At 39.0% G+C, this 22,873-nt stretch overlaps 2 protein-coding genes across 3 annotated transcripts in view; both read left to right on the top strand.

Moving 5' to 3' along the window:
• Positions 1-12,831, top strand: part of LOC118207995 (sodium-coupled neutral amino acid transporter 3-like) — a 37,800-nt gene extending 24,969 nt beyond the window's left edge. For both annotated transcript variants that reach the window (XM_035382234.1, XM_035382235.1), the window contains 9 exons: positions 1,404-1,486; positions 3,035-3,093; positions 3,464-3,625; positions 4,315-4,394; positions 4,784-4,884; positions 5,465-5,589; positions 5,770-5,914; positions 6,833-6,936; positions 7,991-12,831. In XM_035382234.1, the coding sequence (XP_035238125.1) occupies positions 1,404-1,486; positions 3,035-3,093; positions 3,464-3,625; positions 4,315-4,394; positions 4,784-4,884; positions 5,465-5,589; positions 5,770-5,914; positions 6,833-6,936; positions 7,991-8,092 (961 nt within the window). In that variant the 3' untranslated portion in view covers positions 8,093-12,831. The remainder of the gene's footprint in view (positions 1-1,403; positions 1,487-3,034; positions 3,094-3,463; positions 3,626-4,314; positions 4,395-4,783; positions 4,885-5,464; positions 5,590-5,769; positions 5,915-6,832; positions 6,937-7,990) is intronic.
• Positions 12,832-16,058: 3,227 nt separating this feature from the next.
• Positions 16,059-22,873, top strand: part of LOC118208074 (guanine nucleotide-binding protein G(i) subunit alpha-2) — an 82,056-nt gene continuing 75,241 nt past the window's right edge. Inside the window, exon 1 of the mRNA XM_035382348.1 lies at positions 16,059-17,186. Coding sequence (XP_035238239.1) covers positions 17,069-17,186 — 118 coding nt within the window. The 5' untranslated portion in view covers positions 16,059-17,068. The remainder of the gene's footprint in view (positions 17,187-22,873) is intronic.

Genomic DNA, 22,873 nt, shown 5'->3' on the forward strand with positions numbered 1-22,873 from the left:
AGTTTAGGTTTTAAACCATATTAAATATCCGTTTCACTATGGACACTAGTGTCACAAGGGCTAAAACCATATCAGTCCTTCAAAGCCTTTTTCAATTTCCATTCTTTGAAAATAGACTGTTGATAACAACCTCTCAGGTTCATCACTCAGTTCCTTTGTTTGCCAGCTAAGAAGCCATTCCACCTCCTGGTGGAACCATTGAAGCAAATCATTTGATATAAACACCATAATGGAGTTTTGAACTGGGATTAATTAAAATAGAATTAAATGTCAAGCCTGAATCCCTCCTGTGCTGCAGATCCTTCCAGGTCCTATGATTGAATGCATGTATATGAAACGTGACAAGGTAATCACAAATGCACTTGAGCCTTTTTCCAACGGCCACGTGCAGGTCTGTGCATTTTTTGTGTGTATGTTTTAGGGAGAGGATGTGAGCCTGTAGCCTTGACCTTTGACCCCAGGCTGGCACAAGCATAAATACACGTGATAGATATAGACCTTTCCAGATAGACACAGAACACACACACATGCTTATACAGTGCTCACCAAAATATATGTTAACAGTAGAATGAAATGTCTTGTTTTTGCCATATAGTTAAGGTATTAAATTTGAGATCAAAAGATGAATATGAGACAAAAATACAATCAGCTTTTATTTAATAGAATTTACATGGATATAATGTTTTACCCTTTTACAGAAACAGCTGTTTCTGTGTTGAATCTATGACCAAATTACATCGCTAAACATTTGCCATCTTCTTTGGAAATGCCTTTCCTGGCCTTCATTGCAGCCAGATTTAGTTGTCCTTTCTTTAAATCAGGTGGCTGACTTGGTCAATCCAAAACTTCACACTTATTCTCATTGATGAATACTTTGGTCAGCACAAAAATAGCTGTTCCATAAAATCATAAAATCAAACGTATATGCATGCACCACACACACTGTGTTTCTCCATGTCTGATGAGGACAGGTTGTTTCCACATGCACGTGGACCTGGAGCTTGGCAGGACGTCTCGTGCGCGTGCATGGCCACCCTGCAGCCTGTGGAAATGCGTCCACACATCACTCACCAGCAGGCGAAACCTGCTGCTCCTCCTCTGCATCGCTAAGCAGAGCGGTGAACCCACATAAATCACACCGCTTACGTAAGGGATTTTCACAGCGTGAATCAGAACAGTGTGAATGTGAGAAAAAAAGACTGGTAGCACAAGAACCGTGCATTTCAGCACGATGCTACGTGCAACCTTGGTGAAGAGGGGTGAGCATGGCTGTCGGAGACAGTAAAGCCATCTGTCACAAAGGTGTGCTGCTGGGATGACAGGCACTGTTTCAGTTTGGAGTGATAACCAGGTCTGTCCCTCTGCCCCCCCCCCCCCCCCCCTCCCCCTTCCTCCCTTTCCAGGGAATGGTACTTGAACGGAAACTACTTGGTGGTTTTGGTATCCATCGGCATAATCCTGCCCCTGGCCCTGATGAAGCAGCTAGGTAAGTATCTCTGTCAGCTTATCACCCTGTTGCCCCTTTTCCCACTCTGTGAGTAGGGCTGCGACAATAACCCTGATATCCTCATACCACGCTGATGGGTGGCTTACCACGGGTTTGGTCACCTTATCGCCATTACCAAAATATTTTTTAAACAGCCCTCAGGACAGTCCATCCTAGACTAATATAATTGGATTGATGCCTCCAATGTCACCTCATTTTATACCTTCAAGATAGTGTTGCAAGCTTACTGCCAAGTGAATAGTAATAATAATAATAAGAAGGCTTGATTTCACAGTGGCACTTTCCTTTTGATTAGAAGATTTATGCTGTTTTTCTGCTGTCTTATATAAACGGTCCCTCTTCGCTTGTTACTGAGAGAAAATGCCCTCCCACCGTGCCTGAAATGGAGCACCAAAGTTTTGAATGGCGTCCCAAATCTCTGTGGCCAGGCTAGTCCTGACAACAGAAGGATACGTTTGCCATGAAATGTTCCTGACAAAAGTCTTTTGGGAATCCCAGGATACAACTTGATCTCAGAATATGTTTTAATTAAAAAAAGAATGAAAATCTCAATTAGTGTACCCTTAAAGGTCCATGCTATCCCAGAGCATTAATTCAAACCCTGTAAGAGCTGTGAACAGAGATTCCCTTGTTTTTAAATGGCTAAATGTCAGTGATGTCTCAGAATTGCAGTTGGTAATGAAATGTAGATTCACAAATGACCAAGGCCAGACACCACCGAGGCGTTATACATATAAACCTTATTTACATATCAAATCTACTTCATGTATATGTATTACATCACACTGTTCATTTGCTTAAACATGCACTTACACAGGGAAAACTACAATATCACAATGCGTTTTACATAGTGAAATATTTGTGACGTAATTTAATGCCTTTATTTTTACACGACCAGATGAGCAACCACAACCCCTTTGAAAAGAAATGTTCCAAGAGTATTGCGCAACATTCTGGTTGCATTTCCATTGTGGTGTGAGAGAGCATTACGGCAAGAGTGTTCCCCAAAGGCTGCTTAAAAACCTTCCGTGTGTACACATACATCCTTTTGATGAACATACTGTATATGTTGCCACTATTAAATTGAATGTTTCAGGAAAGCTCTCTGGAACCAAAGACTATTAACTGCAAAACATGCCGCCTGGTGGCTTGAATCTAGTTATCACGACAGAACTTTAAACAGTTGAATATGCACAGCAAGCAAATATTGTTTGTCATTTTAGAATAATAATAGCACCAGAATAATACAATTCCATAGTAAATGCAATATTTCCAACAGATACATTCCAGTACATTCCTTGAAATATTGGATGGTTGTGAATATAAATGGAAGTGGGAAAGATACAGTGCCCTTGGGAATGGAGATGAAACTAATTTAGCAACTGAGAGTGTGACGGTTGTCATGGTTTCTAAGCGGCTGTGATTCGATACTACGCTTTCTTAGTTCATTGAAGATAACTGCAAATTTGAGTTGTGTGCCAGGATGCAGTATTTCCATGGTCACATGACTCTCCATCTTCTCCTCAGGTTACTTGGGCTACACCAGTGGCTTCTCTCTCAGCTGCATGGTCTTCTTCCTCATCTCGGTACGTACTGTACATTTGTGACATTACTGTCCTTACATTCTTGTTTCCTGGAATTCGTATGGAATTCTGGGACGGAGGTCTTTTAGAGTCAGTGAAAAATGCTTAGAAATGTACTGGGCCGCAATTAGTATACTTCATAATTGCATTTAGGATCATTTGTGTTTCGTATCGACTCCAATGTGTAAACATGAAGAATGGGTAATGATATATGTATTCTGTCAGGGCAGGACTCATAATAAACAATGCTATCAAAAGGAAAAATTATCAGTGGCTGTCAATGGTAAATGTCATATTTAGTGCTCTAGTAAACGCACTATACTGACCCCTAGCCATCACCATCATAATGGTCACGGCCAATCTCCCACCGTAGGTCATCTTCAAGAAGTTCCAGATTCCCTGCCCATTTGAAGACTACTCTTATAATGGCACGGCGACCCTCTTGAATGCCACCAGTGCGGGCTACCACAACGGGTACGTCCCTGCAGAGGATGGCTCAGACTGCGCCCCTCGAATGTTCACCCTCAACTCTCAGGTAACCCCAACTCTGCCATAACCACACTCAACAAAGGTGCTATAGGGCCCTGAGCCTAGGGGCTGTGGGTTTGAGTCACACAACCACAAATAGGAACGTTCTGTACAGACTTTGAGGCAAAATATACAAATAAGCTGCCATTTAAGTCAATTCCGTTGCAGAATGATTCATTCTTACTGCATTGTTCTAATATTGTTCTAATATTGCAGCAGTTTCTGGGAATGGTTAGAATAACAGTATGTATTTTTTGTAATTTTTCCTGGAATTTAAAGTGCCTTCTTATTCTATTAAATGCCATTTTCTATTGCTCTTTCATGACTTTGCACTATTAAAGACATTGTGTTCTGATGCAGTTCTTGAAAATTTGCTCTATTAAAATGTAAGTTAAATTTGATGAAGATCCTAGACAGTTGAATGTAAAAATTTCTGAATAAATCTCAAGAAAATGGGCTGCTTTTGTCAAAAAAGAATGAGGTGGTATCATGAAACATTTTGTCCAAGATGAAACGGGTATTAATGAATGAGCAGGATTTTTGTAGAATGTTAAGCTTTACTATGTCTAAAATGCTATCCGGAAGGATTGTGTTTTGTGCATTAACTGGTTTTAATGTAGGAAGAGGTGACTGTCATCTTGGTCTGGCAGTATCCATGACTACAAGCTACATTTGTGTTTGTTCTGTAATTTTTAGACTGCCTACACCGTCCCTATTCTGGCCTTTGCTTTTGTGTGCCACCCCGAGGTCCTGCCTATCTACACAGAACTACGCAAGTAAGAGAGCAATGCTTGCTGGGAAAGTCACTATCACTGTGGCTCAGTCATGCCGTGACTGTGAAAAAGTGCGAGTGCTCTTCCTGCTTGCCTTGTCTTCCTGCTTGGATTCATCATGCTGCTGCAACGGTCTCTGCTACCAGTTTTGACTTTTATATACAAACCCTCTCCCTAAGCATTTGCATCTGTGACCTAACATGTGTTTTGTCCAGTCTGTATGACAGACATAATACAGACATTTAGGTCATGGTGACATTTTAGTCAAAAAGGTCACTTGGAAGGTTCTCTTTGCTGTTGCATAATAAAAGACAGCAGAGAGAAGTCATGCAGAGTGAAAACATGTCTGTGTGTTTACAGTGATGTTTGCCTAATGCGATCTTTTCTTTCAGCCCGACCAAGAGAAAGATGCAGCACGTTGCCAACATTTCCGTTTTGATCATGTACACCATGTACTTCCTGGCTGCTCTTTTTGGCTACCTGACATTTTACGGTGAGGCCTCCCTGTCTCTTATTCTTCACTCCATTAATGCTGTCTCAGCTGCAACTATGTAATGACAATTACTCTGAGCCACAACACAAGGGGACACGGATGCCATAAAAAAGATGATTCAGATTATTCAGATTATTTCCTGTCAAACCTATGAACTGACTGTCTGATTATACAGTAGAAGAATGGTCTGGTCATACTCAGTTTATGCAACGTAACACAGTGCAGTCTGCATGTTGTTATGTAAGGTGAAATATGCTGGCATGGAAGTGAACATATCATGTTTCAAACCATGTGTACCCTGTGCTTGCTCATCGAGTATGAAGCAGTCAGATACCTTTAAGTGTCATAGGTCAAGATCAATATTCTACCAGCATGTCATACTGCTGGGAGCATTTTTTTAGATGTAATTTATATATATTAGATGTAATTCACTATAGTGTCACAAATGTATTCTATTTCCATGGAGACTCATTAGAATCATTAAATAAAGAGTGAGAATTTACTATGTATGTATTCTTTGTTTCTATATTATTGGTTCAATGTTTTAACATTTTTGTGTTCCCCTTATTCCACCCCACAGGTAGAGTGGAGGCTGAGCTGCTGCACACGTACAGTCAGATCGACCCCTACGACACCCTGATCCTGTGTGTGCGTGTGGCCGTGCTCACTGCCGTCACTCTCACCGTCCCCATCGTTCTCTTCCCGGTAAGCTCCTCCCACCCACTCTGTTAGCTGCCCCACCCCCATCACATTTTCCTTTGAGGTTGTTGAATGTTCAGGAGTGCTGATATTTCTTGTCAGTTCCTTAGTTCTCTGGAATTAGGAGCGTGAGATGCATCTGTGGTGCTTCTCTGGTTTGAAGGACTCGCTATCCCCTTCCTCCAGGTCCGCCGTGCGATCCAGCAGATGCTCTTCCCCGAGAAGACCTTCAACTGGCTGCGCCACATCGCCATCGCTGTCATGCTGCTCATCTTCATCAACATGCTGGTCATCTTCGCCCCCAACATCCTGGGAATCTTCGGGATCATCGGTGAGGCCTGTTCTTTACATGGCTCATTGAGCCTGGAGACTCTGTGGTTTGATCCAGTCCTCAAAAGAGCAGTTTATTCACAGCAGTGACAGAGGTCCTAGGGCAGAGCTTCCCAAAATATGACCTGCAAGGAGCCCCCTAGTGGTCCACATTAAGTCTTCGTGAAATTTATATTTGCCTTCAAAAAAGGTATGCAATTCATCTTTTAATTTTGCATAAAATAGTCAAAAAGACTTTTTGACTACCAGTCTAGTTTAGAAATGCTGTTTTCCCTTCTACCTGAACTGGGGAGTCTTGCACTTTTGATAGAACAGTAACATGTTTTGCAGTTGTGTCAAAGCCATATCAACTCTTCCTGGTTATGAAGAAGCAGCAGCATTGGTTTCCAGCTGATACAGCTGTAGAACTGAGTCAATATTTCTGAGCAGCTTGCAAACATTTCTCCCCATGTAGTGTATGCGCAACAGGGTTTGGGGGCCTTATTTAGGGTTGGGGGGTGGCAGAAACAGGAATACATGGGTTGTGGTGCCCCCTCCCCATCCCCTAACTGTTTTCGGACAGTGATAAAAGAAACTTTGGTCTCACAGACATCACACGGCCTGGTCTTGCCCACAAGCTTTTTGTGTACTTTTTTTAACATGTAGTGTTTCTACATCAGAGTTTCTCATTTATGCAGCATTAATAGGCTGGCTAACTTTGCAGTGTGTTCACTTTTGAGTAGGTGTTTTTCTTAAGTACATTTTTTTCAAAACAATCATATGCATATGCATAACCAGCCTGCACAAAAGACAGTCAAACGGTAGCGACATACCTTTGCTCTGGAGCTGGCATCTGGCGTGACTGCAGACTGCAGTTAGAAACCCCCCACAAAGGGGCCTGACACTTTTAATTTGAACTGTGTGGCTCCTCCCTCTTTAGGCGCCACATCCGCACCGTGCCTCATCTTCATCTTCCCGGCTGTCTTCTACATCCGCATCGTTTCCAAAGAAGACGAACCCATGAACTCCACCCCAAAAATCCTGGTGAGCAGCCACGCCCCTTTTTAAACCCATTTATTCAGCTCCTTTATTTGCAGGTGAGCGAAAAAGTGCTTTACGGAAATTTTAATACAAAGCTAAACAAAAAAGGTAAAACAAATATATTCATAGTTAAAAAGGCAATATTCAAGAAAAAAGAGTATATAAATTGCAATGAAAGCTTGAGCACCCGCCATAAAATGGCAGTCAACAGCTTACAGACAGTTATAATATTATAAAAGTTATAAATTTATAAATGTTGGACTTTAAATGAGGACACAGAATTTGCCAAGCTAATATTATCAGGAAGACTATAATCCTTGAGAATATGTGGTCTCGTTTGGATTGAAATCTTTATTGCCTCATGTAGCTTTGACATGGCCCAGAGCAGCAAGGGATCATGGCCAAACTTTGCTTTCTCATGCTAAGGCTGCTAAAACAGTGACCATCAGTCTGGCCTCTGTGCTCTTTGTCTGCCTGAACTTTTTTTCTGCAACAGTCCCAGTCGTGTTGTTTGTCTAAGTGAAATATTACCAGGGCTGTACCAGTGCATCAATTATTGGTTTCCATACCTAGGCCACATTGGACGTCAGTCAAGGAAACAACTATTATGTTACCCTGGCAAAGTAAATGCTCAAATTGGAGCGTGTGCCATTTCACTGGGTGGACGCATGGATTTTCCAATGTAATAAATGTAGGCTACAACTAAAGACAGATCATTTGATAATACATTAATGGAATGTGTCTGTAGCAAATAATGAATATTTCATCTTTTAATGAAATCTAATTTTAACAAGATCAATTTTAACATTGCTAATTTAATATTTAGTTTTCCTCATAAATATCAGCTCATTTAATTGTGGTTGCAAGCAAGAGCTTTTGCTTTGGTTTGTAGAGGAAGACACATATAGTGGGCTGCATTTGTTTTGGAAAATCCAGAAAAAGACTGCCAGTTGACCTCTTAAAACAAAGTATAATTATTAGTAGATTCACAGTAGATACAGTTTCTAGTGTGTCTTCGTAGACTTCTCTTCACAGTTTGTCCTTTTTCTTCCCACAGGCTGCCTGTTTTGCTGGCCTTGGGGTGTTGTTTATGACAATGAGTCTGAGCTTCATCATCATTGATTGGACAACAGGGAGTAGTAACGCTGGCGGTCACTAAGATCTACTTTGTGGGTGTGGGGGGTGGGGGTGGGGTTTAGAATTGTTATTTGTTTTTTTAGTTTTGATCTGTTTGTAGTAGATGCACCTTCTCTTTCTGAAGGGACGTTTCAGTGAATCCAGGGCAGTTGGTGGAGACTGTACAAAGGTCCAAAACAACATTTAGCCAAAATATGTGAAAGTGTGTTTTGGTTATTTTTCAGCTTGATGTATCAGTGTTAAACAGTTCTGAATACTTAGAAGTCTCACATGAATGTATTTATAATGACCTAGTAATTATGCACCACAGTAACTATTTGTTTCTCACATTTCTATGAACGAAAATATCATAAATTAATTATTTCTAGTCATAGATGTGGTAAACTTTTCCACAAAATATGAAATACCCAGTGGTTGTACAGAGTAACAGAGCCTGGCAGACTGTCTGGAAAAGGTTGGTGCATCTTACTAAAACCACAATGGTAATGCAGTAGAAAATCAAGCTGGCTTGCTGAAATGTCCCTGACTTTTGTAACCCTCCCCCCCGACCCCCCAACACACACTCACACACACTCATCCCTGTCCAAACCCCATTTCCAAAATCCTGACGTTTGACCTTGTGAATTACAGCTAGTACTGTACAAAAACAGAATTGGAGCCCAGTCCGATTTTAGAGTGTGGTAAATTATGCTACACGGTGAAAGAAACTGAAAATATTATTTAGTATTTTTATATAACGACTAAAACAATACATTGTTCTGTAATTAGGACAGGGGGAAACATAATGTGCAATAGCCAAGGTGAATGTGGGGGCTGAACACTATCAGACAGCTGTGGGATCATAATGGGCGTGTCCTAGCTCAGTTCCCTGTGGTTGGTCAGATTTTCTCAGTGGTTTTCACAGTGTTCCTCTGTTCCCACCAAACTAATACTGTACCCTACAGGAAAAGGCCACAACAGAGTTAAGAAAGATTATATTTGATAAAATATATCAATGTTTTTACTTAATGAAATACACTAATCGACCTCAAGATGTTTATTTTAATATGATCAGGTAATTTAATACCTTCGATATATTGACATGTTAGTATTGTTATTCCTACTCCCTTGGTGTGTATTGATGTCCATTGACAGCTGTAAACAGTGAAACGCTGTCCCTTCATGCCAGGGTGTTTTTATGTCTGACTCATTACATCCCAATGTGTCACATCCTGGCTGTTTTAAACGAACCTTAGCAAGCATTAGCGAAGGCCAGTCAGTGTGCTGGTGTCAAGGCTGTGCCCTGGATACACAGGCCAGTAAGGGCTTGAGCTCTCTGACACAATGAATGATGCACTAGTGCAGCATTGTATTATGTTCAATTTGGGAGTTGTGACAGAAAAAACTTAAATAACAAAAAAACAAAAACATTCATAATGAGGGCTTTCTCCCCCATTATGAATGTCAAGGCTGTCAGTCTGTGTGTGTGTGAATATTCTAGATTTGGCAAAGCACAATGTACAAGGGACATTGTCCCTGTAGTAATTTTGTTATCATACAGTTAAGATGGCTACATAAGCTTATGGCTGTGGCTAAAAATAGAGATCTTTCCATACTACCATTTAACCATAGGTTATAGGTTACAGGTGATGTACTGAATCAATTTAGTTTAAAAGTACAAATTCTTACACTCATAGCAAGTAATAACACAGGCACAGAAACAGATCCTTTTTTTTTAATTTACTGGTCATTTGATATACTGGCCTTTGTAATAGAAATCATAAGCTATGCTCTGACAAATTAGTTTAAAATTGTACAAGACATTTGTATGTATTCTTGAATACAGTCTAGAGGTTTAGAAGATGCAGAACACATGGAAAAACGACGTGGAACTGCCTGTATTTGGTTTTCCACACCGTACCAAAAACCAGTACCTTCCTTCATGATTATGGAAGTAATGATTTGCAGTGTATTTTTCTTATCAGAATATCACTGGGACTGCAAAACCACGCGATTCATGTCGTGTACACATTCTTGAGAGAGCCTGTAGGTATTTAAATATCTGTGCTTCTCCTTGCTGTACAGTATTGAGACTGTAGCTAAACACTAAAAATATACAATCATGTTAATTATGATCGACATCTCTATTTTGGGTTGAAGTGAGTGATCTCACTCCTTATAGTTGAGAGAACTTGTCGACATCCCAGTTCTAGACCGTGTGAATTTTCTGAAGCTTTGTAGCTCATGTACTACAGGTGGTTGTGACAAATTGGCAGTTAAAATGGTGGTGCTGTTTCAATCCTTTCTGAATTCTCTACATGGAGGTTTTTGTTAAAAGAGCATTTATAGCACTATATTGTGCTATCGGGTCTCTAGCTCGCCTGTGTATTTATGGTGTTTTGTGATATATTGCAGTTTTTAAACGAATGTAGTATAATGATTTTAAGTTAAACCTGAATGGCTTTGATCCTCTTGTATATGAAAATAATAAGCCCTTCTTCTGTATGTGTCTTCTGTATTGTAGTAATGTTATCACAGCAATGCTTTTTATTTAGGAATTGGTCCAAAAAAGGCACTGGAGAATAGTTCTCAGTTATGAATTGGTATATGTAGAAAGCTTGGGTAAAACACATAATTGAATATTTAATCTGTTTTAATCAAATTGATCAAGGTTATTTTCTTCATCATTCTTAGTTTGTGGGTTAGGAAGGGCCCATTTTCAGTCCGTAATAAGTGCATCGCTTGCACATGTGGATTCTCTCAAAAGTACATTCAACCAGATAACAAATTGAGCCAAGTTAGTTAGACTTCACCTCAAGGACAGACGCTTTTTTAAGATATTTATTTTTTACCTGTTAGTCTGTCTGGAATTGTTTCTGTATCCTATTTTGCAGGATGCCTTTTTATAATTACACAAACTTCCATATTTTTTGGATGATAAAATGTAGTGACATGTTTTTAAAAGAAAATCATATTGTAACTGACCCTTGTACACTAGTGATAAAAACATTGATATGGATAATGTTGTTGGCCATTTTTTTTGTTCACTGCCACAAGTTGAGAAACAACAATGGCAATGGAAATGGTAATCCACAAAAAAATTACATTTAAATGACCCTACTATCTACAGCTTTAATCACAAATGAGCCAAACTATATAACTTCAGTCCTAATAATACAGTTGTTATTTTCTATTAGCTTATTGTAAATTATTGATTTCTGCTACAGTACAGTCTTTTTTGTGTACAATAATTAATCTTAATTTACAAACCATTTTAAGTTTTCATCTGTACAGGTTTATTATTCATATAAACAATATTTTAACAGCCATGAATCTACATCTCTTTCAACTCACCACTTCTATTGCATGCTTTGTAGAAGCTGAGATTGGGCCAAAAATAGTTAGATGAACAGGAATGGTCAAACTTATTTTTTCCTGTACCAGTCATCATTGAAATTGTGCTTGTATATTTCTGATATCGAACATTGCTCTGTGATGCTGTTCTTGTTAATATAAAGTCACATAGGGTGAGGAGATGCTGTTTTCTCCTTGACATGGAGGCCATAGCATGACTCCATGCTGTTGTCTTTTCAAGCATAAAGTGGATAGCAGGTCTGAGGTGGGAAAGATTTGGGGAGGTATAGATGAGTTTTGTTTTTTTGACTGCCGTCGATCTGGACATTGTAGGATATCAAGGACAATACCAGGGCATAATGCTCCATTCAAACTGTAGGTTCATCACCAGGGTGCACACAGGACTGTAGGGAAGCCATCTTATCTGTCTTGAGTTAAAGGATGGATTCAACTTTACTGGGGACCACAGAACATGAGGGACTTGGTAAGTGGAGGTATGTTCCACGTGCCAAGTCCAAAATGTTACCGCACTCATCATTGACTTGAATTTTGTGAAAAAAACTCAGATTCCTAAATGTATGTTCATGCTGAGCATTTGATGTAGCTTCCAGTTGGGCCTGTCATTTTTGAGCAGTCACTTCAGATTGCAAGTATCTGCTGAACAAACCATGTCCCTGGTAACATTCCTTAATAAAAGACAGTGGGAGCCAAGTCAAAAAATATGATGTGATATGAGTGCATTTCTGGTGAATCACTGGCAAAGCCAAACCGTGTTTTGTGAATTAATGTTAGCATATATGCACCAATGCATTGTTGTGTGCAGGACAAACCACGTGCAATGATGGAAAAAGCCCACATTAAAACAATTTTGTTTTCTCTCTTATTTCTCTAGTTTCTGATTCCAAAATGAGAAAAAGATTGCAGGTCAGCAGTGTGACATTGCGTGTCAGCATTGTGTAAACTCCCGATTACACCCCCCTTTATCTGTACAGTGACATTTGTGTCCTCTGTTATCTGTGGCATGTATCAGAGGTTTCTTCTGAAAAAAACTTAAGTTAGAAATTGTCTCATTGTCAATTCATTCAGAACTGAGGGACATGTATACAATAAATACTACATTACGGCTCTTGGGAGTGACAACTGGGTTATTTCTGATATTACTCATGGAGGCCTGTTTTTTTTTTTTTTTTTTTTTTTTTTTTTTTCTGAATAGCTGTTCTTTTGTTTTGTGATTTACTTGATAATGATAATACAATAATGAAATATCAATGAGTGACAACTGTTTCAATATTGGGCTTACAGGCAACATTTATAAATAATGTAAATAAATGTAAACCCTTTATATTCCTAAGGCATATCTAGCTTGTATAGTGTAAATAGCTGGGATAGTTGTAGTTTGACAATAAAAAAATGTACTCATTTTCAAAAGTGCTTCATTTCTGTGTTTTTTTTTATTTATTGTGTATTGCAAATGTCTAAAGAACATCATTGTGAATACATTTAAATGCATTTATAGTTCATTTATAGTTTACTTTTGGAGGAGCAGATAAATGTATAAATGTTGTCATTCAGAAATAATTCACAGGTGAATAAAAATACAGGCATTACAGCTGTGGCACTGAATTTAGCAAAATAAAGAACACGTATCAAGCCATGCAGGACACATAGTTTGCATATATGACATATTTTGTAGTTTCTGGGTGTAACCAAAAATCCATTTGTAAATTTTGAAGAAAGTGTCATTGACACACAACATAAAATGTTAGCTCTCCAGTCATTCTACAACTTTGAAGGTCCAGTCTGGCAAGAACAACAATTCACGCACGCATGCACGCACACACACACACACACTCACACACACACACTGTTAAACAAGTCATTTGTAGATGTGTCTACAGTTGAAATTGGTGTATTTGACAATTGATTGTCTAGGTCTGACATCTGTTTTATATACACTGTGTAAGTTGGTACTGTGAAATCTAAGCTGAGCTTAAAATAGATGTCCCTTTTTTAAAATAGGCATGCTGTCACATAAACACACACAGTTGCTAACAGCCCTGTGAGGCATATTCCATTGTATTTACCCCTTTTGAAACCCACCATTGATTCATTATATGCAGCTGTATGGAGAACAATTCAGGCAAGTTACAGTAGATGTGTTTAATACTTGCCCAAGTGTCTTGGGGAGTGAAGGCCAAGATTACTGCACATTAGTTTAATGTTTCCAGTTAGGAACCTGTTAGTTTGTTTTGAAGCATTGCATTAATGGAGCACAGCAGTTTGCTAGAGAATGAGCTTGGAAAATGACTGACACTGTCTGTTTCTCTGAATCATTGAACATTCTCTGTCACTAATGAGATTTCACGCACTGACACCTCTACCGCACTCAGATTAAAATTTTTAGGAGCACTGTGGTTCATGCCCTGTGGGGTAACATCTGGGTAACAAAAGCTGAAAACTGTCTGGGTTCAGTATATCACTGTCATACAGATAGCCAATGGCCATTCATACAGCACTTAACATTTATTTTACTTTTTTATCACTGAGGTAGGTACCCTGAAGTATATCGCTTTAAGGAACCTATTTCTGCAGTCAAGGTATGATTGTGAAATGCTAGTGGGAACTCAAGTAGGGTTTCCAGATGGTTTTGGACCCAAATGTTTATGTTGAATTTTCAAATTTGTACTGGACTGGTTTGTGACTTTGTGACCCCGAATAATTGATAGAAATTTGGCTGCTAGATTGTAATGAAATTTTTCCTTCCCTTTATATTCATAGCCCCCCATTTTAGGGGAACAAAAGTAATGGGACAAAGTCTGAGATAAATGTGTTTTTGCAATTGAAAGTATTATTTTCCACTATTATTGAGCTCACTAGTGTGTTCTTGCTTCCTAACCATGTATCAAACAATTAACATTGAAACAATGTTTTGGCTATGTCACTGATTGATTTATTATGATTTTTCAGCCTCATGGCCTGCTTTACTGGCATTGACACATATTTGGATGTCATGTTGAGAGATAGCAACAGATTGCAAGTTCTGCATCTCGAATCATCTCTAGACCTTTTATTAGCTTTCTTGTGCATGAACTAATGATGTAAAGACACAAAGCTGACAAAGAAACAGCTGAGCAGCCAATTCTCCCATTATTTTCTCCACTTAAATGGGGGACTGTGTATAAATACAGCTGTACTTCCTACACAGATCACCCAATAAGGGTGTAAATACCCTCAAATTAAAGATGACAGTCTGCATTTTAACCATTGTTTTATTTCAAATCCAATATGATGGAGTAGAGTCAAAAAAGTCTCACTGTCCCAATACTTTTGAATTTAACTGTTTGTTACAGATTATAATTCATGAGATGATTGAACAACATAATCTTTACTCCCTACTGAACCAGGGGAATTTTCTATATTACATATGTGCTAAAACAGTGACTCACTGTTGTTGGAAATCCAATTACAAGCAGTGAATTTAAAGAGCATGGACAGTTTAAAAAGACATCAAACCTATTTTAGCTGAATTTTCAGAAGACTGGAGCAGAACTGGCTTTGTTTACTGTGATTCTATTATTCTTCCAATCAGTTAAATGCATGTTATTGTATTTTGTCACCTGGAATGCATTAGCCATTATTCACCTTTGTACCCAAAACACAATTTATTGTAGAATCTGGGGCCTGTATCACAAAGAAAGATTAGTGACATAGCTGGATAACTGCTATGAGAATAACCTCTTTTTACTTCAGTTTATGTTCCAGATTTGGGAGGGTTCCTGGTTTTACTCAGTGCTTATTATTATTATTATGATTATTATGATTATTATTATTAGCATAATTATAAATAATAATAATAATAATCATCACCATCATGATTCTATTTGCATATTGAAAATGTACTTAACATTGATCTATGTACACTTCTAATTTTGACACATGAGGGCGCTATTGTAGTTTTATTGTACGTACGCTCTATTTTGCGTTTGAGATGACGTATAGTATGGAATACTTACTGTAAAACAACATTCTTGTTTAAATCGTGTAATTATTGGAACTTCCACTTGATATCATTATGGACGTCTGGTGTATTTGTAACCGGTTAGTTCCGTTAGATAACAGTTAAAATCTAAGCGAAAACACATAGTATAAATATACACTGTTAGTTTGGAATAACATAATTATTCATATATGATTTTTTGCATAATTTTCGGAAGTGAGAAGAGAAAACACTACCTTTATTGTCACTATCCTTGGCTTGCTGTCCTTTCTCTTAAATCATTTGGGGCAGAGCAGACAAATGTATGTTTAATCACAATTTTAAGGAATAACAATTTCACGCACACACACACGACACGCACACACACAGAAGCATTGGTGCACTGACACGTTCCTGCTAATTATTTACATCCAACAAGGTTTTTGAAGGTTTGGCTCTTGGTGTGTTTGCACATGAAGTATAATGCAAGTCATTTTGATTTTTCATGCGATTTTACTTGTTCTCTCCATTTTAACAATGAATTCTGGAAATAAATTTGTTTGTCAAAAACAAACAAAAACCAAAGCAACAATCACATAAGCAAACAAGCAACATGCCTAAATAGAATACTCTGTTCCTGACGTCACTTTTTGCAATAGAGAAGCACGACGACACTGAGCAGCCATTTTTAGATATTCTTAAATGAACATAACGAAAAGAATGATATCGGTGATAAAGACATTATGTGAGATTTAAATATTTTTGGCTGAGGTGAATACAGTTGTTTTCATATTGCAGACTACAAATCCCATGATGCACAATAGTGGGCGTTCTGATAGAGAATCAGCAGAGCACTCATGGTACTAGGAGGTTGCATGCATATTTTCGTCTCTTGTCGGGAAGAGAACTTCTCGTTGGGTTCGGGTGTGGCGACGGCTTAACAGAAATAAATCAAAACAAGAAGGCAGGAAATTAGCACCATAGGCTACATATCAGCTGAGCAGGTTGGCAGCTCCGAATAGAAAGAGCTGGAGGAAAGATACTACTGGAAAACATTTTTACCTGTAAGAGTGGCAGGCAGGCGGACCACATTTTATGCTCTTTGGTATCTGATTTTACCACTAAGCGCTGCCCTGCAGCTGGAACACGCACTCCAGTCGTTCGACAGACTTCCTAGTTATCTCATTGCGCGCTCGTAAGAAACTGATCGGGGAACTTTTCTTAGTCTGGATGTGACTTCAATATAAGTTATTACCTGTCAGCTTGTGTTTAATTTGTCAAAGGTTATTTTTTATTTATTTTTTTGGATGCCTGGAAAATTTATTTTATCACCTTTTCATTGAGAGTGTTCGGTGGGTTTCTGAGAAGGGTCGATCGATGGGGCAGTAGCCTACATCGCTGCCACAGAAATAGGAGAACTGAAAATATTGAAAACGACGTGGGAAATTCTGAACGGATTTTTTCGTCTTTACAGTCGCGTGGCACTGTGAAACTGGAAAACCGTATTTTTTGTTTTCCTTTCTTTGAATAAGCTTAAGTTGCATACGCACGCTTGAAAGAAGACCAATTGGCAGACGAGCGCTGCTGTTGCACCTGGAACATCTCAGAAACAATCAATCTAGTGTATACGTCCCAGTTTCCAACCATTTCCTCAAGATAAGTCGTAAGACCGCGCGTGGTCTTGGAACCATGGGGTGTACTGTAAGTGCTGAAGATAAGGCGGCCGCCGAGAGATCAAAAATGATTGATAAAAATCTTCGAGAAGACGGAGAGAAAGCTGCAAGAGAGGTTAAGCTGCTGCTATTGGGTACGGATTATTGTTTAAAATTTTATTGCTTCCAAAAATATCTGGTTGAGATGAATACATTACAGGCTTGAACCATGTATGCTTCTTGGCTATTCAGAGTTGAACCTAGGCTGTCATTCTTTCCGTCTACGATTATGGCCACATTATGCTTTTGACATGCCTGCTGTGTGAACATGGTCCAAGACGCGGTTTTGTGCTTTGGTCTGCATGTATATATATACTCGAGCTGGGTTTTGTATTTAAGACTGGGCGTCATGGTCATTTCAATGCTCCTATTGACAAGTCAAGAAAAGCACTGCTGAAGATATGTGACAGCATTCCAGGATGATGTTGAGTGAATCCAGCATGCGAGAATATTTCTAAAAAAAAACCTATAAGAGCGAGCACCTGGACGGACACAGTGGAAATTACTTAGCATGCTAGTGCAATGTTTGTTTTGCACGCAGTCAAGAGCAAGTGCTCGCCAAGAGAAATAATTAACCAATTAAATTTAATCATCCACGAAGAGAAGCCCACATTCTCTTAATGTAATATAAAGTTATTTCCAATGAATCGCACTTCTGAAGATTTGATATTTTTTATATTTGGTGAGCTTTTACAAATAATAATAATAATAATAATAATAATAATAATAATATATTTATAATGCCCATAAGTGTGATCTATCATTTATTATTTTCAATATGGAATCGTCCTGCCGGGTTATACACAACAGGACTTTCTGTGTTTATTTAACCAATTCATCAAACCAAGCGATTTTTTATAAGATAAAAGGTTCAGTGATGCTGACATAAAGCTACATGTCTGTATACCTGTGGCGCCTTGCCATAATTAATTTAAAGAGCAATGAAGGTAATGGATGGTGTATGTTTCTGACCCCATCCCCCTCTTCATTGCTGCTGATTAATGGTCACATTGCACATATTCAGCCGTTTTACTTTGTTATCCGAACCTTTTAAAGTAATGCACCACTGTCTGTCTGTTTCCATGGTTGACTAATGAATGGGCATTACTGTATAGCTGCAGACATTGGACGCAAGTGTTTCTGTCTTGCTTTGTTGGTCATCCATGTCATGGTTTCTTAAGCTCATTTGTGACAAAAGATGAAAGGGTTGAACTAGAAGATGCTATGTTTAAAAAAAAAAAAAATTCTAGATAAAATATATAAGATAGACATCTATGGGCTCAATATGTAACGTAGCTAAAAGTAACCAATTTCTGGCCACGATGGAGAGGAATTTTATTAAATTAGTTTCTGTTTTGGGACCTGTTTGAACTCATTTTGTATGATTAGTTTGCTAGTTAGTTATACAAGTTAGTTGCAGTCCAGTTCCAAAGCTGCTACCCCTCAGCATTGTTGATAGCTTGTACCAGCACATCCACCACAGGTACCGGCTTCAAGATGTGATTTGTAACTGAGGCAGATGATTTGAAGAGTCCAGCTAGAACCCAAACATCAGTTTGGTGACAAAGAGGCTCTTTAGAATAAATTCAGGTAATGGGCCAAACTGGGAGGAACTTTAAGTTTGGACTTCTCACATCGCTTATTAAGGGAAGCAGTAAGTATGAATTCTGCTATGATTATCGTCACCTTCTCTTCATTTTGAATGTGCACAGTTGTGATTAAAGTAAGTTCATTTTTTCCTCTTTTGTGGTGATCCAGGTTTGAGTTAGCTAGACCTACAGAGGGTCTGTGGGAAACCCTTTCATCTTTGGCTCACCGTAGAGCCATTAATGGTGTGTCTGTGAACATTTGATTTTCTGGCAAATGGCGATCGGAGTGCTTGCTGAACAAAATTAGAGTCTTTGTTTTCTTTGTAGAAGGCCGTGTGTTGGGCAGTGTGGGTTCTCTTCCCATCCTACAAGCCTTTAGGTCACCCCTCACTGGCCCCTGCACATAAACACTGCGCTTTTTGTTTGTTTTCATAACAGTTCACCAAACGAGGCCTGTCAAACCATACTAATGAAGGTTAGGAGTGTAAATTCTAATGCTCCAATATCAGACAATAACACAGTATTACTGAATTTTCTTGAGCAGAATTGTGCTCTGAAGATGATTGGTTTAGCACATGGTTCTTTGAATGCCGAAGTTCACCGTTGAGTTTCCTGTTGAAGAAGCATCGCAGCAGAGATCAGAAACAATGGCAAAAGGCACGGAGAGTAAGATTTCGGAATAACTGGAAAGGAGAGTATTAATGATTCCAAATAGAGTACAGCCTAAGCATTTAATCAGAAGATGAAAATGCACCATAGCTCCTCTGCTCTCTGTGAGGAAAGAGCATAGCATGGCTCCTATGTTGATGTTATTAACATCCATAGCATAGCCATACGGTTGGATGTGAAGTTGGAGCAGTCATCATTCTGTAGTCATGAGGGTAATTTTTGCATATCCCAGGTGGTACTGTGCTGTGGAACTTTTGACAGCGGTCAGCTTGTTTAGCTGTATTTGTTGTGCCAACGTCTAACAGCACAAACTGGTTATTTATGGCGTTACATGAAGGTAAGATGGAACTTAAAGTTGCCCTGTATAAGTTAATCTGCTAAACCAGCAGGAATGGGTTGTGAATTTGGTGTGTCTGCTCCTTGTCCACAGTGGATGAAATGCATTCTTACAAAAAGTCTTGCAGGGATATAGTTGAATGAAAAATGGACCAGGATGAACTAAGACAAATACTGTTCCCTTGGAAGAAAGGGCTCTATCCTGATTTGTTGTAATGCATACAAACAAAGATATTCATTAATGTTGTCTATGGGCAGTAATGCGAAAACCTACAGCCATGGCTTACTGGTAAACGGGACTCATAAATGTCAGAGATGAAATTGCTGCTGTTAATTACAAATGAATTACAGTTTTGTGTGTCTGCACCTTGTATGCGTCATGGCAATATACCAATAATGAATAACTAAAGCAGTGTCCTAGTTTAGATGTGTGTTTAGTAGTTTTGAGTCACAGTCTAGGGAGGATTCATTACACTGGCACAAGGCATAGATTTGGTCTACCACAAGCTACATTTTGTCTGTTGCAAACAGCAAAGTGCGGAATTTGGTGCCCCCTTGTAAAAGTTAAAATCCTTAGCTCTGGTTTTTAGACAAAAAATAAAATAAAAAAACTTAAATCTGATGCACCAGATGGCAGAAGTGGTAAGAGAGGGAGTTGGGTTACACGTCTCTCTTTTTGCTGGTAGTTATTGGTATTGGGTGCCAGTACATTAAAAAGTTGAACCTAGCTAGATTTTTCATCTGGCCTAAAATTGGAGAGGGTGAAAACATTGTTGATGGGTAAATTGTAGCCTTGCTTGTACTTCTTCCTATAACTGAACAGATGTGAACTTAGTCTGTGTAAGCATGGCAGGCTGTGAAGAATGGGTGTGAGATTGCCTGAAAAGTGTGACATCTCGCCTCTTAGAATCCATTGAGAGTTAGGCTAATGCCTGATGTTGTGGAAGCCAGGAGTTGAGAGCAGGCGTGGACCTCTTGTAGGCTTCAGAAGCCAGGGAAGAGATCTTGTCAGTGGCACATTTTATTAACATGGATTTTTCCCCCCTACTGTTGGTATGGTCTGAGGAAGATGACAATGTCGCACTGGATTTAAATAACAGGTTTTTACAAATGTAGCCACGGTGACTTCATTCTTTCTTTAGGTTCAGTGCAGTGCCTTTTAAGGAGGATCTGTCGGAGCCCAACATCTGCTTTAGTTTATTTAAAGTTTTTTGAAACAGAAGGAAAATAGTGGTTATTTTGGTTTAAATGTTAGCAGACAAAAGCTCCCCTTCAACGTCTCATTTAGCATTCTGGGCTTTAACCCACACATAAGCCTTCCTGCAACTCGATCCTCAGCAGATTCCATTGCTCAGTGGGTTTATTTTTTCTTTTCTGTGATTTTTCTAACCTCCCATTTTCAGTTCAGCATCCAAATGGAAATTTCCTCTGGCAACTTCCTCTGGCCCTGACAATGCATGAGGGAGAGAGAGAGAAGGATGGAGAAGAGTGAAGAGAGGGAGAGTAGAGAGAATGATTTTGATGTGAACTTTTCCCATCACTTCTTTTCTTGGTTGAAAAACACATACACGGACCAATGAAATTCCTGTCCGGTGAATATCATCACGCCAGCCAGTATGTACCAGATGTTCTGACAGAACATTAGCTGTAGCCCAGCTGGGGTTAAGGGGGGGAGAGTAGCACATTGTCACTACAGCTGGTTTGTACTTAGTAGGCTCTCACTTCTACCACCTGTTTTACATGTAAATGTTATTCTATCACAGTGTAAGGTTACCTATGCAAACATGTCACAGGTAAACATTGCCTATGCAAACATTCCAGGGAAATTGCCCATGAACTGATGCTACCAATGCCCACAGAAGCAAAGGATCTAATGTGACAGGAACTGTATTCCTGTAGAAATGTGCAGCAGTGTAGCATGATGATATAACTGGGGTTGCCACTTTGAGGTTGGAGGTTCAATTTCCAGGTGCAGCCATTGCTGTTGTAATCCTTGGTACTTGCCCGAATTGCTTCAGTAAATATTCAGCTATGTGTCCATGGAATGTATTTAGAAAGGAGGTAGGATGTGTATGTAGCTCTAGATAAGGGCATGTGCTAATTGCCTAAAAATGTAATTAAAATTCATTCTGCAAATATTGTTCTATCTGTTAGCATCTGCATACTGTGTGGAATAGTATGCAGGTGGAAATTAAAGACATTCAGAGTAAGTATAAGATAATGGGCACAATAAGGGGATGTCTTCATTGTAATTCTGAATCATCTTTATCAATGAGAAATGTGGGCCATTTATTAAAGAGGCTTATTTCAGAGTAGACTTATATCAAGTGCTTCTGCTAAAGGTTTGTTTAATTATTTGAATACATTAACAAACAGTTCAGATTAACATTATTTAATTTTTTGATGAACATCCTGTCACACAATTCCACTTAACTTTGAAGTTCAGCATTATCAGAAATAACCAGTTTTCTTCCATGGAAGTACTAGTTTAGGACGCGGTAGCGGAGTAGGTTCTTAAGCGATTGCCTAATTCAAAAAGTCTGCAACAAGACCTTCTAATGCTCATTGTTGATGTATGCCCAAGCATGCTATGCATTATGTGATATTAGAACCTGCTACTTGGACTACTTTGCTTCTCTGATTGTATTACCATACTGTTTACATTTCTTTTTTGGTTTAGGTCCAACTTGTGCTAGGAATTATGCTACATTGAGTTGTACTCAAATTTGCATCTGCTATTTATACTTTAAGAAGGTTGCTAATTAGGTCATATAGGCCTCCTTTGTTCACCGAATGCCTGCACTGGTCTAGATGGTAAAAATCATATTTTAATTTTTTAAAGTTTTAGGTTAACTCTCTAACAAGCAAGGAATTTAGGGGCGAAGCCAAGAGGTGCAGGTTATAGCCCTGCTCATGACACATCTACAGTAGTAGAGCCAGTGGGAAAGCAATCCAAACTGTCTGGCTCCACATAAGCTCCGCTTTGGAAAAGCAGCACTTTTTTGTTTCAGTTCATTACACAGCAGAATAGTTTACTAGCAGCTTTGGTGAAGAAGTTTTGATTATCACTTTAGAAGGAAAGCATGTTCTGACCATGGGGCCTGTCTGAGCTGAATTGGCCAATACCTCTGAGAGTTTTACTGCTTGTGGCCAGTGTGAAAACCTTGCTTTGAGTGGCGGTCGTTTAC

Source organism: Anguilla anguilla, chromosome 11, assembly GCF_013347855.1.
Source record: "Anguilla anguilla isolate fAngAng1 chromosome 11, fAngAng1.pri, whole genome shotgun sequence".
NCBI classification, from domain to species: Eukaryota; Metazoa; Chordata; class Actinopteri; order Anguilliformes; family Anguillidae; genus Anguilla; species Anguilla anguilla.